Consider the following 13,010-nt stretch of genomic DNA (forward strand, 5'->3'; position numbering starts at 1 on the left):
GAAACAGCTAATAATTTATATCTATATGTATAATCAATATTTGATATTTATATAACTGGTCAATATTACAAATATTAAATTATTTCAATATTAAGTTATAAATATCAAACTTTTAATATGATTAATTATACTATAATTAGAATATATTTATAAATGTTATAATATTAATAGAAAATTAAATGATAAATCCTGAAACCTTCACAAGGACATACCATTTCTCTTCTGCTCATCTTTGAATTTCCAGTTCCTATTACAGGACCTGTGCGGTCTAAGTCTGCTTGGGATGCCATCACAAAATACCAGAGACTGAATGACTTAAACAATAGCAATTTATTTTCTCTCAGTTCTAGACGTTGAAGGTTTGAGATCAGGGTACCAGCATGTTCTGGCTCTGGCGAGGGCTCTCTTTCTCGCTGGCAGGTGGCTGATTACTCACTGTGTCCTCACAGGATCTCTTTCTCTTTTCTTCCTTTTATAGAGCCACAATCCTATTGGATTAGGCCCCATCTTTATGCTCTCATTTAACCTTGATTAACTCCTAAAGACCCTATCTCCAGATACAGTAACACTGACTGCACCTTTAAAACATGCACTTGGAGGGCACACAATTCAGTCCATAGCATAGCATGTGGTAAGACTAGCATGGAACAAATACTGTCACTAAGAAAAGGGAACACAAAGTATTAAAAATGTAGTAAGCAATAAAAATATTTCTTTCAATATTACAGCCACTGAAGGAAAATTACCACCAGAATAATAAAGCCAGAGAGAAAACAAGCAAATTTTCTAACCAAAAGACATGAGGGAGGAGGTATATACTCCAATAATCAATTCAACATTCATCAGTCCTATTCATGTCAGCCAATCCATTGGCAATGGTGTTATACAGATGAAATACTTCATAGCCTGGTGACAGAAGAAGTCATGACCTAATAATTAAAGTGTTTTATTGTTAAGTGTTTTATTATCCCTCAGCTCCCAATTACCTGAACCCAGTGGAATTTGGTAACTGTCCCTAAAAGTCTCACAACTACAATGAATGTTGACCAATGATTTCTTTTAAAACCAATGGACACTTTTAACTCTCATTTAGGGTCTTTACATACGGATATATAGTTTGTATGCTAACTCTGCACAAATCCAGGGCAAACCTTTCACAAACTAGCTCCCCCTAGAATTGTGCAGTATACAGTCTGCACACTGAAGGCAATGTCTGATCTTTTAGATCTCATTTAACATTTAACATGAATAATCAACACTTTTTTTTCTAGAAAATGTTTGTCCCTTGACTTCCATAATATTGTATCCTAATTTTCAGTTCTATTTTTTCACTCTTTTCTCCTTTGTGAGAGCTTCTCTTTTTGTCTATCCTATAAATGTTCCTATATGATAGGAACTACTTATCTCTCACTCCATTCATACACTGCATGGTAATCTCATCTACTCTCACAGCTTTACCTAAAATTTACATGCTGATGATCCACAGTTTTAGTTCAGATCTCTCTTCTGAATCCCATATCCACATAACCCAGCAGCTTCCTAAAATATTTGAATATTCTACAGGCCATATAAACTTCACATGTCCAAAACCAACAAAACTAACTAAAACTAAGGACGTCACTCCCTAACACAGATTGCACAAATGGAGACCATTTCTGTTATTTTATTTCTACATCTTTAGGGTCTTTATTGTTGTTATTTTGTTTTTGGTTTTTGCCCACATTTCATCTATCTCAGGCCTGAAGGCAAGGTTGAAGTCCCCTTTTCTCCTTGTGGGCACTGTAGATTGTCTGGAAACTCCATTCTAAATTCCCTTTCTCATGTCTTACTGCATGCCAGTGGCTAGATAACTAAAGCTCAAATGTCCCAGTTTCCCTTACAGTTCAAATTCCGTACCAACCTAACTTTGACACATCTGATACATCCGCTCAACATTACAAAAAATTTCATGTCAATGGTCAGTGCTAAAGAAGTGTGGTCCCGGAGTCAACAGCTATTGATGTTGTTTCCCCAGTCTCCTTATCCTCTATGTTGTTCTGAGAGCCATTTCATGTCTGCATGTGGAATACAGGAGATAAAGCCATGGGCTCCCTTGGGATGGAAAGAACCTACAGAGAAACTTCCTACATAAAGCTGGTTATAACCTCAGTATGAGGGTAAACGAGAAACCTGTTTCTCAGAAGGGCACACAAGGAAACTTGCCTATCTCAACTTTGATATTCAGTAGAAGGAGAGGAAAAAACATCTTCCCCTCACGATAGAGATTTTCTTAAACAGTACAACACACAAAGGACAGAACTAATACATTCATAAATTATGAATGTCTGTTCAACAAAGACACCACAAGAATGAAATATAAGTTACATAAACTGGAAAAAATAGTTTCAACACAATAACCAAAAAGAGATTAGTATTTAGAACACAGAATCTTCAAATATCAAAAACAAAACATCCTAATAGAAAAACAGGCAAGAAAAGAAGACATTTTGCAGAAAACACACTTGACCTCTGAGAATGAGATGTTAAATTTTGGTGAGGATGTAAAATCACAACAATGCTGAACTATTGCTGGTGAGACTGTCATTTGAAAACAGCATTGTCCAGTAAAGTTGAACATGCACATACCCTATGATGCTGGAACTCCATTTAGAGTAATACTCATGCCCATGTGTGCAAAGATATGCATAAGAAAGTTCACAGCAGCACTGATTATAAGAGCAAGACAAATAGATGTAAGTCAAATGACTATCAACAAAATGAATTATGAAGTTTGAGATATATTAATATACTGGAATACTATACTGGAATACTATACAGAAGTGGAAATGAACTAAATCTACACTCGACATGGTAATACTGAGTAAAAACAGCAATTTCCAGAATAATCATAGTGTAATTTCATTTACAGAAAATTCAGAAACAAAACACTTATTACATATATGGCTTATTTTTAACTGTATAGTTACTTTAATAGGTGATAAATTTAGCAATCTTTCAGCACAGTACTGATAAAATTACTTTGGGGTTCTAATAATTTGTTCTGTGGTTTCCTTTAAAGGATCCTTTCATGTTCATTTTTAATATTTTGATAATGTATACAGATTTATAAAATATAAAATATGTTTAAAGGGAACTTAAAGAAAATGCCAATATGCCCACTACCAAGATTAAGAAATTTAACATTAACATTACTTTAGAAGCCCCCCTCAGAGTCACTGCTTATACTACTCCTTCTGCTAAGACTTAACCATGATATTGAATTATATCTTCATTTTAAAATAATTTGTGCATTTTATATAATATAGTATATAATTTTTACATATTTTTAAATTACATATGCAATTTTATATAAATGAATGTATTTTTATTTTATAAGGTATTTTCCATGGTTTACATATTTTATTATGTTTATACATTTTATTTTACATATAAATCTACAGAGACAGAAATAAGATTGGTAAGCTGCCTGGGGATGGGAGCAGGACAAAGAGGCCTGAGGAAACTTTATGGGGTAATGAAAATAGCTCAAAATTGTAATATAGTGGTGGTTGCACAACTAAAAATCATTAAGTTGTTATCTAACAATGGGTGAATTTTATGGTCTACAAAGTATACTTTAAAATCTGTAAGAAACAAACATATATATGTTCACATATTACCTTTTCTGCGAAGTCTTCTGTGACCAGCCCAGGCAGAATTTTGTTTGCATTCCTCTTTTAGAGTACTCCTCAAATCAGGCTATACTGGTTGGCCTATTTTCAACAAGACTTTAGAGATCCTAAGGACCAGAGTATATTTTTTCAACTCTGTACCACTCTTCCACTATCCATTCCAATACATCCTACAGCAGTGCTTGAACTGTTCTTGCTCATTAAGTATGTTTTAATGAATGAATAAGTGGGAGTTCTCCAGCTAAATAAAAGGATCAGCCACTCTAGTGAGAAGTGACATTGTATGCTATCCTGAAGGAAGAGCAAACACAGCAAAGAGAGTGTGGAGGTTATGAGCACAGGCTCTGGAGCCTCACTGCCCAGTCCAATTGCAGCTGCACTTCTTAGTAGCAGTGTGAACCTGGGCAAATTACCTAATCTTCTGTGCCTCAGTTTCCTTATCTAGCAAATGGAGATGATAGGTTATCTTCCTCAAAGAGTTACTGTAAGGAATGAAAAATATTTAAAAAGCATTTAAAACAGTTCATAACCAGCAAGTACATAAAAAAGTACTCTACATCATTAGTCACCAAGGAAATGAAAATTAAAGCTATAATGATATACATACCACTATACATCTATCAGAATGGCTAAAATTATAAAGACAGAAAATATTAAGTATTGGCAAAGATGTAATTGGAATTCTCATCTGTTGCCACCAGAAGTGAACATAAACTTTGAAAAACTACTAATAATTTCTTAAGAAATTAAACTATATCTACCCCCATGACCCCAAAAATCTATTCTTATGCATATATTAAAAAGAAACAATAAAACATGATCACAAAAATTATAAAAATTTTGATAGCAGTTTTATTCATAACTTAAAACCGGAATGAATGCCAATGTCCTTGGGCAGAAAAAAATTGATAAACTGTGGTATATTCATAAGTGGCACACGGCTCAGGAGAAAAAAGGAACACACTACTGACACACGCAAAACATAAATCTCTAAAACACTACGCTGACAAAAATAAGTCAGGCACAAAAGAGTGCATGCTGTATTATTCCATTTGAAGGAATGTAAAGAACAAGCAAACCTAGACTATGGTGAAAGACGTCAGTGAGGAAACCACTGCCTGCAGAAGGGCAGGACAAAAATTCCTCAGGTGATGCAAATGCATATCTTGATCTGATTCATGGCAGGGCTGATAAAACTTACCAAGCTGTGCATTTAATTTTTGTATTACATATAAGTTATATCCACCAAAATACTCTTAGCGTAAAAAGTTTTGTATTTTTTCCCAATTAAAATGTTATTTCAAGTCATTAAAAAGTATTTGGTTCGAGACCAGCCTGACCAACATGGTGAAACCCCATCTCTACTAAAAAATACAAAAATTAGCCAGGCATGGTAGCAGGAGCCTATAATCCCAGCTACTTGGGAGGCTGAGGCAGGAGAATCACTTGAACCTGGGAGGTGGAGGTTGCAGTAAGCAAAGATCGCGCCATTGCACTCCAGCCTGGGCGACAGAGCAAGACTCCATCTCAAAAAAATAAGTATTCGGCATGTAGTAAGTATCCAATCAAAGTTATCTACTATTATCAGTTTAGACTGGCTAATTTGTTAAAGTAGAAGGGAAACCATCATTAACAAATATAACTGAGGTAAAACAACGAAACAAACAAAAACCAAAAGCTGAGTATGTTTCTGAAAAAAGCAGAAGAAAACAATGACAGGTGATTACAGTCACTCTCTCTGTTAAATTCAGAATTCCCTCCAAACTCCATTAATTAATTACTTTCTAGTTCATGCCTCTTTGATACTACTCTTAGAGAAGTGAAGGAATTTTTATTTTTGTTGTTAAAAAACACTCATTTTTTACCAGGATGAACAAACATACACTTGAATATTATTCAGGTTTTCCTATGGGTTACTTTTATATTATACATGAACTTTCTCTTCTAGGCCCATAGTGAATACAAAAAAAAAAACAAAAAAAAAACCTATACAACAAGTTTCCAATTCTTACTAGGAATCTGAATTTAGTTGTGCAGTGATTACTGAGGCTCACTCATAGTGGTAATAAAAAACATTGACTATTATCTTCAGCTTATGCCTATAACATTGCACTTAAAACACTGATGTCATATTAACATTAGTAATTAAAGGCAAAATTAATTTTAACTGTGGAAGGGGGATGCTTTTTGAGTACCACTTTAGAATGTTTTCAGTGGGTCAGGTGAAATAAGGTAAGAGTCAAAGAGTCATGACAAAGAACTATAAATATTCTTAATAAGGTAGAGAAGAATAAGTATGCATGTGTGTGGATAAACCACAGCACTCCTCTACCAGGAAACAAAGACTGAAGTTACCAATACTCACCTTAATCACTTGATTCTCAAGATACTCCATAAAACAACCAGAGCTTGCTATACATTTTCTACATTTCCAACAACGAAGAATACTTGTTTCCTCTTGACTATGATTTTTAGTTATCAATTCTTTGCTTCTTTTCATCTGTGGAAACAATGATGCATTTTTAGACTTAAACTGTCAGATAAACTGGACTCTCTAAATCCTTAGCACAGCATTAGCTACAAGTGGAGCATAAAGCAGTGAACTATCATTTATTAAGGTACCTACTAGTTATCAGGTCTTAGGTCTGGGGTACTCTATACATTACATCTGAGATTGAAAATTCCAATTAATTATGATGATACATTATGTTAGTGACTTACCAGGTTATTTTCTTTGTGCAAAAAGTTTTATATCTACTGCTTTTCACTTGACTCTCACTAAAAGTGGTAAACACAATCTGTAGAGTCAATTCAATAAGTTACTGCAGGAGTTTTTTTGTTTGTTTGTTTTTAGACAGGGTCTCACTCTTGTAACCCAGGCTGTGGTACCATGGCACAATCATAGCTCACTATAGACTCGAACTCCTGGGCTCAAACAATCCTCTTGCCTCAGTCTCCTGAGTACCAGGGACTATAGGAGTGCACCACCACGCTTGGCCCTTTTTTTTTTTTTTTTTTTTTTTTTTTTTACTTTCTGTAGAGACAGGGTCTTGCTTGGTAGCACAGGCTGGTATCAAATTCCTGGCTTTCCAAGCAATCCCCCTGCCTCAGCCTCCTAAAGTCCTGAGATTACAGGCGTGAACCACTGCATCTGGCCTATAGCGGTTTTAAAAAGTCATGACAAAGAACTAAATATTCTTATAAGCAGGATGTTTTGAATAGTCATACCATTAAATTTTAAAAATAAGATTTACCGTGTTGTTAATTCTGTGAAAGTTGGAAGTGTCTACTTTAAATTGATAGCAAAAATCCTTTATCCTGAAAGCAACAGTCTCCATTATATTGTACTTTTTGGTACAGTTAACTATATACTACCTCTGGTATATAATCAAGCAAGACTCAGAGAACAGCCCCACCAATTTTGCAATCTATTTTTGCACCTGAGATTTTGTCACTACTTTGATTTAAACCAATCTGGGATAATAGTTTCACACTAATATCTAACAATTCCAAAATAGGTACAGGGTGTTAAATAACTTGTCTGGTAATTATCCATTATAAAGAAAGGCAATATTAATTTATCAGGCTACCCACATGGGCCTGCCTAGTTCCCTGGCCACATTTCATTTGTTCATTCATTTCTCATTCATCCAACACTTACTGAAAGCTACCTATGTGCCAGACAATGAGTCAAACTCTGGGAACACGAAAATGAGTAAAACTTACTTTCTGTCTCGGAGGTGCTCACTATGCTACAGATCAGCAGTTTTTCAACTGTAGCACATAGAATCGCTTGGGAAGCTTTAAAAAAACAGTGATGCCTAGGTCCCACTCCTAGAAATTTTTACTGATTGTGAGATGGGGATGGAGGTAGAAATGGACATTTAAAAAAAAAAAAAAATCCCCAAGGGAATCTATAGTATGGTCAGAGTGAACACAGAGACGTGTATACAATTAATAATGAAGTAAAATGCAACTATAAGAGAGGGAACATGGACAGACAGTAATCAACTTTAAAGGTAGGACTTAAAGAACTCTGGCTGAGGGCAAAGCAAGCCCCTTTAGTTCAGACCTTCAAGTAGATAAGCTGCAGTTTTGTCTCTACTGACCCATCTTCAGAATGCATCTTAGCCCAGTTGACCACTCCATTTTAACTGCAACCTCAATGATCACCAAAAATCATTTAATTTGGCCAGGCATGGTGGCTCACGCCCGTAATCCCAGCACTTTGGGAGACCAAGGTAGGTGGATCATCTGAGGTCAGGAGTTCAAGACCAGCCTGGCCAACATGGTGAAACTCCGTCTCTACTAAAAATACAAAAAATTAGCCGTGTGTGGTGGCACACACCTTGTAGTCCCAGCTACTTGGGAGGCTGAGGCAGGAGAATTGCTTGAACCCAGGAGACAGAGGTTGCAGTGAGCCGAGATCGTGCCACTGCACTCCAGCCTGGGCAACAAGAGTGAAACTCTCTCAAAAAAAAAAAAAAAAAAAAAAAAAATTTGCTTAATTTGCGAATGTCCTGCCCTCCTCTTTCTTCATTGTTGAAGCACTAACACACTTAACTTCTTTAGTATTCTTCTTTCCTCTCTATATCCTTCTTAGCCTCTTTTATCTTCACCTCCCTTTTAACCAGTGGTCCACAGCCAGGATAGGGACTGTAGGGAGGAGTCATATCAAAATCAAGTATGGAGAAACTCCACATCTGCCTGTGCCCTCCAACCCTGAGATACCTGCCCTCTTCTCCCTGAAATTTTTTCATGCTTTCTTGGGGTACAATTATGTAGTAGAAAAAAAGCCTGTAGGAGATTATTGTAAGTCTTCATTTAAACACTGAAAACTATACTCACTCTGTGCGATAATTCTTCTGTATCAATGATTTTTACATCCATAGATCTGTTTTGGTCTTGTTCCAAAGCTCTAATCCAATATTTTCAATTTCCAAATGCCAATGCACATCTCTCTACGAATCTCCTTCAGGGCCTTTGTACTGGCTGTTCACTCTTCATAGATCTGAGCTATTCTACACAGTAGCTACTAGTCAGACATGCTTATTGAGTGCTTGAAATGTGACTAATCTAAATGGAGATGTTCAGATTTTGAAGTGTTGGTAGAAAAAAAGAACGTAAAATATCTCAGTATTTTTAAGTACATGTTGAAATAATACTTCTAATATACCAAGTTAAGGAAAATGTATTATAAAATTAATTTAACTTGCTTCTTTGTACTTGTTTGTGTGGCTTTATAGATAAGGTTTGCATTGTATTTCTACTGGATAACATTTGTCTAGACCTCCTCACCTCTCCTGGGTCTCTGCATGGTTGGCTCCTTTCTCATCATTTAGATCTCGGTTCAACGTCATCTCCTCAAATATACAGAATAAGGAACCCCTTGAATTTACTTAAATACAAGTCAGTGGGCCACAATCTAAGAGATTCTAATTCAGGGTTTCTAGGATATAAATCTTTGCATAAAGTTCAAATTTATCACTTATAACACTGCCAAATATCCATGTCTGAATACACAGTTTGCCAATCATTCAAGTAAAACATAATGTGCCATGAAAAGGTACCTAGTTCAACTCTCAACCAAAACAACTGAACATGGGTTTTTCCTCAAGACCATCATCGGCCATCAGTAGACTGCAGAAGTGCTCTATGGGTTCTTCTCATTTTTTCCCACAAAGAACATTTAAAAGATGTACTTAAAAGTAAAGATTTAATAAAATATTATTTACTGCTTCAATAAACAGGTTTTTTGCATCTGTATGGTGGTAAAGAATAAAATGACTTCCAGTACAGATTGTCACCATTGCCTTGATTTTGCTAAGGGACCCGCAGTTTTACCCACTATTGCTTTTGTATTATTTGTGCAAATGTCAACACAGTGAAAAAGGCAAATGACATCTTAATATTACCAAGAAAACAGTTTTGACCAGATTCTTTGACAAGGTCTCACAGACATCAGGGGCATGAACCACATTTAGAAAAATGCTACTTTATGCAAAACAGCTGTCTCAAAAATGTTGTTTTTGAAAATCTTACTTCTCAATAACATTCTTCAAAATATTTAGGAATGACAGATGAGTCCCTATGGAGAAACATATTTATTACAGATTAAGTTGAAATTTTTTATAATACCAAGCACTGGAATTATAATCTCCATAACAAAGTTGCATTTATTTGTCTATCCTTTGCTATTTGCTACACTTTATGGTAAAATACCAGCATTTGGCACAGTAATAATTCCACATTCCTGGGTCTTTAGTCTTTGCTGACCTTTTTATTTGTTATTCATAAATTTAAACTTGAGGTGGACAAAATTATAAATTAAAATTAACCTAAAGTTAGAAAATACGAATAAAACAAAACAATTTTTAATATTGAAACAGAACTCAGATATCTTCTCCAAAGCAAGTTGGAAGCGGGATATAAGCATAAATGCTGTAACTGCCATATTTTACCAATCTTTTACGAAATAATCTTTATAACCTATAAACTGTAGTCCAGAATACAGAAAAGAAAAAACAGCTCCTCCAAATAATTCTATAAGAGTAATATAACTTTGACATATTAATTAGACAAGGAAATATAAAACTAGACAAGGTATGAGAAAAAAATAAACCAATCTATTTACAAACATAGATGCTAAAATTCTAAATAAAATATTAGCCAACAGAATCCATCAATGAATTAAAATAATAATACATTTTGACCAAGTAAGATTACTTTCAGGAATTCAAGAATGGTCAAAATTGGGTGAAAAATTATTCAATATACTGAAATGGAAGATTAACAGAAAAACATGCTCACCTTAAAAACTGCAAAAAATAAAACTCTTGGTGAAATTCAACATTTAGTCAGAAATGAAAAACAAAACCAAAAACCACCACCCTAGCAACAGAAGGAAATTTCCTTAACCTGAGAGAAAGGGAATTTATCAAAAACATTAGCAATCATATATTACTTGATGGTGAAACTTTAAAATCATTCCATTAAAATCAGGGAGAATACAATGACGCTCACTATTTTTCCTATTATCCAAATTTGTAGCACAACTTCTAGCTAATGCTAGTAAATAAGAGATATAGCATCAGAAAGCGTTAAACAGTGAGGGAAAAAAAAAAAACAAAGAAACAAAAAACAAACTAAGTTCCTGTTAATATATGACTTCATTTTTTGGTTTTTAGGTTACAGGTGTTTCCATCTTGTTAGAAATACAGCAGGCCCTTGAATAACATTGTTTTATTCAATATCACCTAGTTATAAAATTGATGAGGAAAGCAAAGTCAATTTCCATTGTAACATTATGAGAAAAATAATCAACTCCTGACCAGAGCCACTGTCTGTGTGGAGTTTGCATACTCTCCCCATATCTGTGCAGGTTTTCTGTGGGCACTGCAGTTTCCTCCCATGTCCCAAAGATGTACATATTAGATTAACTGGCATGTCTTAATTGTGCCAATCTGAGACAGTGTGAGTGCATCCTGTGATGGAATGGTGCCCTGTCCAGGGCTGGTTCCCACCTTGCACCCTGAGCTGACAGATTAGGTTTCTGCCAGCTGCAACCCTGAACTAGAATAACTGGGTGAATATTGATCTTATTTTCTTAAATGTCTTGATTTCTTAAATGTCTGTATAGCTTACATTTACTTTAATACTTAATATTAGAAGTGTTTTGGTCTTTACTTAAAAGTTTGATGATGTTTTTGTGACCAGAAATATGCCATAGGAAATTAACTCTTATTTACATCAATTAGCCAATGGTAAAATTGGTTTCATTATACTAAATTCCAATAAAAGTTGTAGTTTCCAAGAACTTATCAATGACATTAAGTGAGGACTTACTGCACATAAATAACAACAGTTAGCAAGTTTGTTCCCTGATGCTGAGGAACTGGAGAGAACACATGTATGAATAAACAAAACTTACATTACACACACACACAACACCCCTTTGATATGGTATTTCTTTATTTCCTAACTACACAGGAGGTGGTTAATAACTATCTACTTACTAAAATGATTTTCACTACATCACTTTCATATACTTGGTATATAAAACTTTTCCTATATTAGTAAATATGCTTGGTTTAAACATGTTTAAATTCAACTTTTGGACTTACATGAAATAACTCTCAGTATTACTAATCAATCAGAAGACACTCTACACCCAATATGTACATTTCTCACTAGGATAACTGGTGAGGATAAGATCATGGAAAATATTTTCCTATATAGTTTTCCTTATTTGAAGGAGAAACTGTACTACTCAAAAAAAAAAAAAAAAAAAAAAAAAAAAAGAAAAAACTCCTGGGATACAATGTTAAATTTATAAATAAGTCAACATAATACCTGATAAGCTTCTGTGATACTAGAAATACACTAATTTCTAACATACTATTAGCTTTCCTACTCTGGGTACTGCTATTTTACATACATAAATACATGTTCAGTTTGTGAAAAGTCATTTGCTGTATACTTGTGATCTGTTCATTTTTCTATATGTATATTTCAATATGAAAATTTCTTTTAAAACTTGTAACTTTAAAGTGTGTCTCTTTTCCTTTCCCTCTTTTCCTCTCATCAATATAACCTTATGCTTGCCTCTGTTTGATAACAGTAGGTAAAGAATGCCCAATATGGGGCAGTGTCTACAGTGACAACTCTTATTATTGGGCCTTGGTTAAAAGGCCAAGGTTTTAGGGTAGGTAAAAGTCAAGTCCTTGCAATGAGAGAAGAAATCACAGATGTGTTTTCACACCATTGCCCATATGGGGATTACTTATCCATTACCAAGGAAAAACTGGAGAACAAGAAAGTATGGAAATGAATCCAGGCTGATCTTTCTTTATTAAAGTGATATACAACACAGATAAATTTATATGTGGATAAATAGTACCAGCCCTTGTCACTACCAAAGAACTGGTTAAACGCTAAAGAAGACTTTCACAATCCAAATCCTAAGCAACTGGGAATGGGCCAAGATAGAAAGATCTAACGTAAAGCTGAGAACCTCTCAAAACAGGTAACTTTGTGATTTGCTATCCTTTATATTGACTGATGTTAATTCTTTTATTAAAAAAACTTTATTAAGATATAAATGGTATACAAAAATTGCATATATTTAATATACACATTTTGATGAGTTTAGACATATGTATATGTCCAAGATTCTACCACCACAATCAAGGTACTAGATATATCCATCACTTCCAAAAATTTCCTTGTCCTTTGTAGGGTTTGGTTTTGGTTAAGAACACTTAAAATGAAATCTATCCTCAAAATATTTTAAAGTGTATAATACTGTATTGTTAACTATAGGTAATATATTGCATATCA

The 13,010-nt window shown here is 34.5% G+C and overlaps 1 protein-coding gene across 4 annotated transcripts in view; it reads right to left on the reverse strand.

Annotated features, from left to right (window-relative positions):
- The window catches only part of LOC105499472 (ring finger protein 180), a 227,131-nt gene that overhangs the window by 185,672 nt on the left and 28,449 nt on the right, over window positions 1-13,010 (reverse strand). For all 4 annotated transcript variants that reach the window (XM_011772032.3, XM_011772031.3, XM_071098877.1 and 1 more), the window contains exon 2: window positions 6,037-6,171. In XM_011772032.3, coding sequence (XP_011770334.2) covers window positions 6,037-6,171 — 135 coding nt within the window. The remainder of the gene's footprint in view (window positions 1-6,036; window positions 6,172-13,010) is intronic.

The sequence above is a fragment of the Macaca nemestrina genome, chromosome 6 (genome assembly GCF_043159975.1).
Source record: "Macaca nemestrina isolate mMacNem1 chromosome 6, mMacNem.hap1, whole genome shotgun sequence".
Classification (NCBI taxonomy): Eukaryota; Metazoa; Chordata; class Mammalia; order Primates; family Cercopithecidae; genus Macaca; species Macaca nemestrina.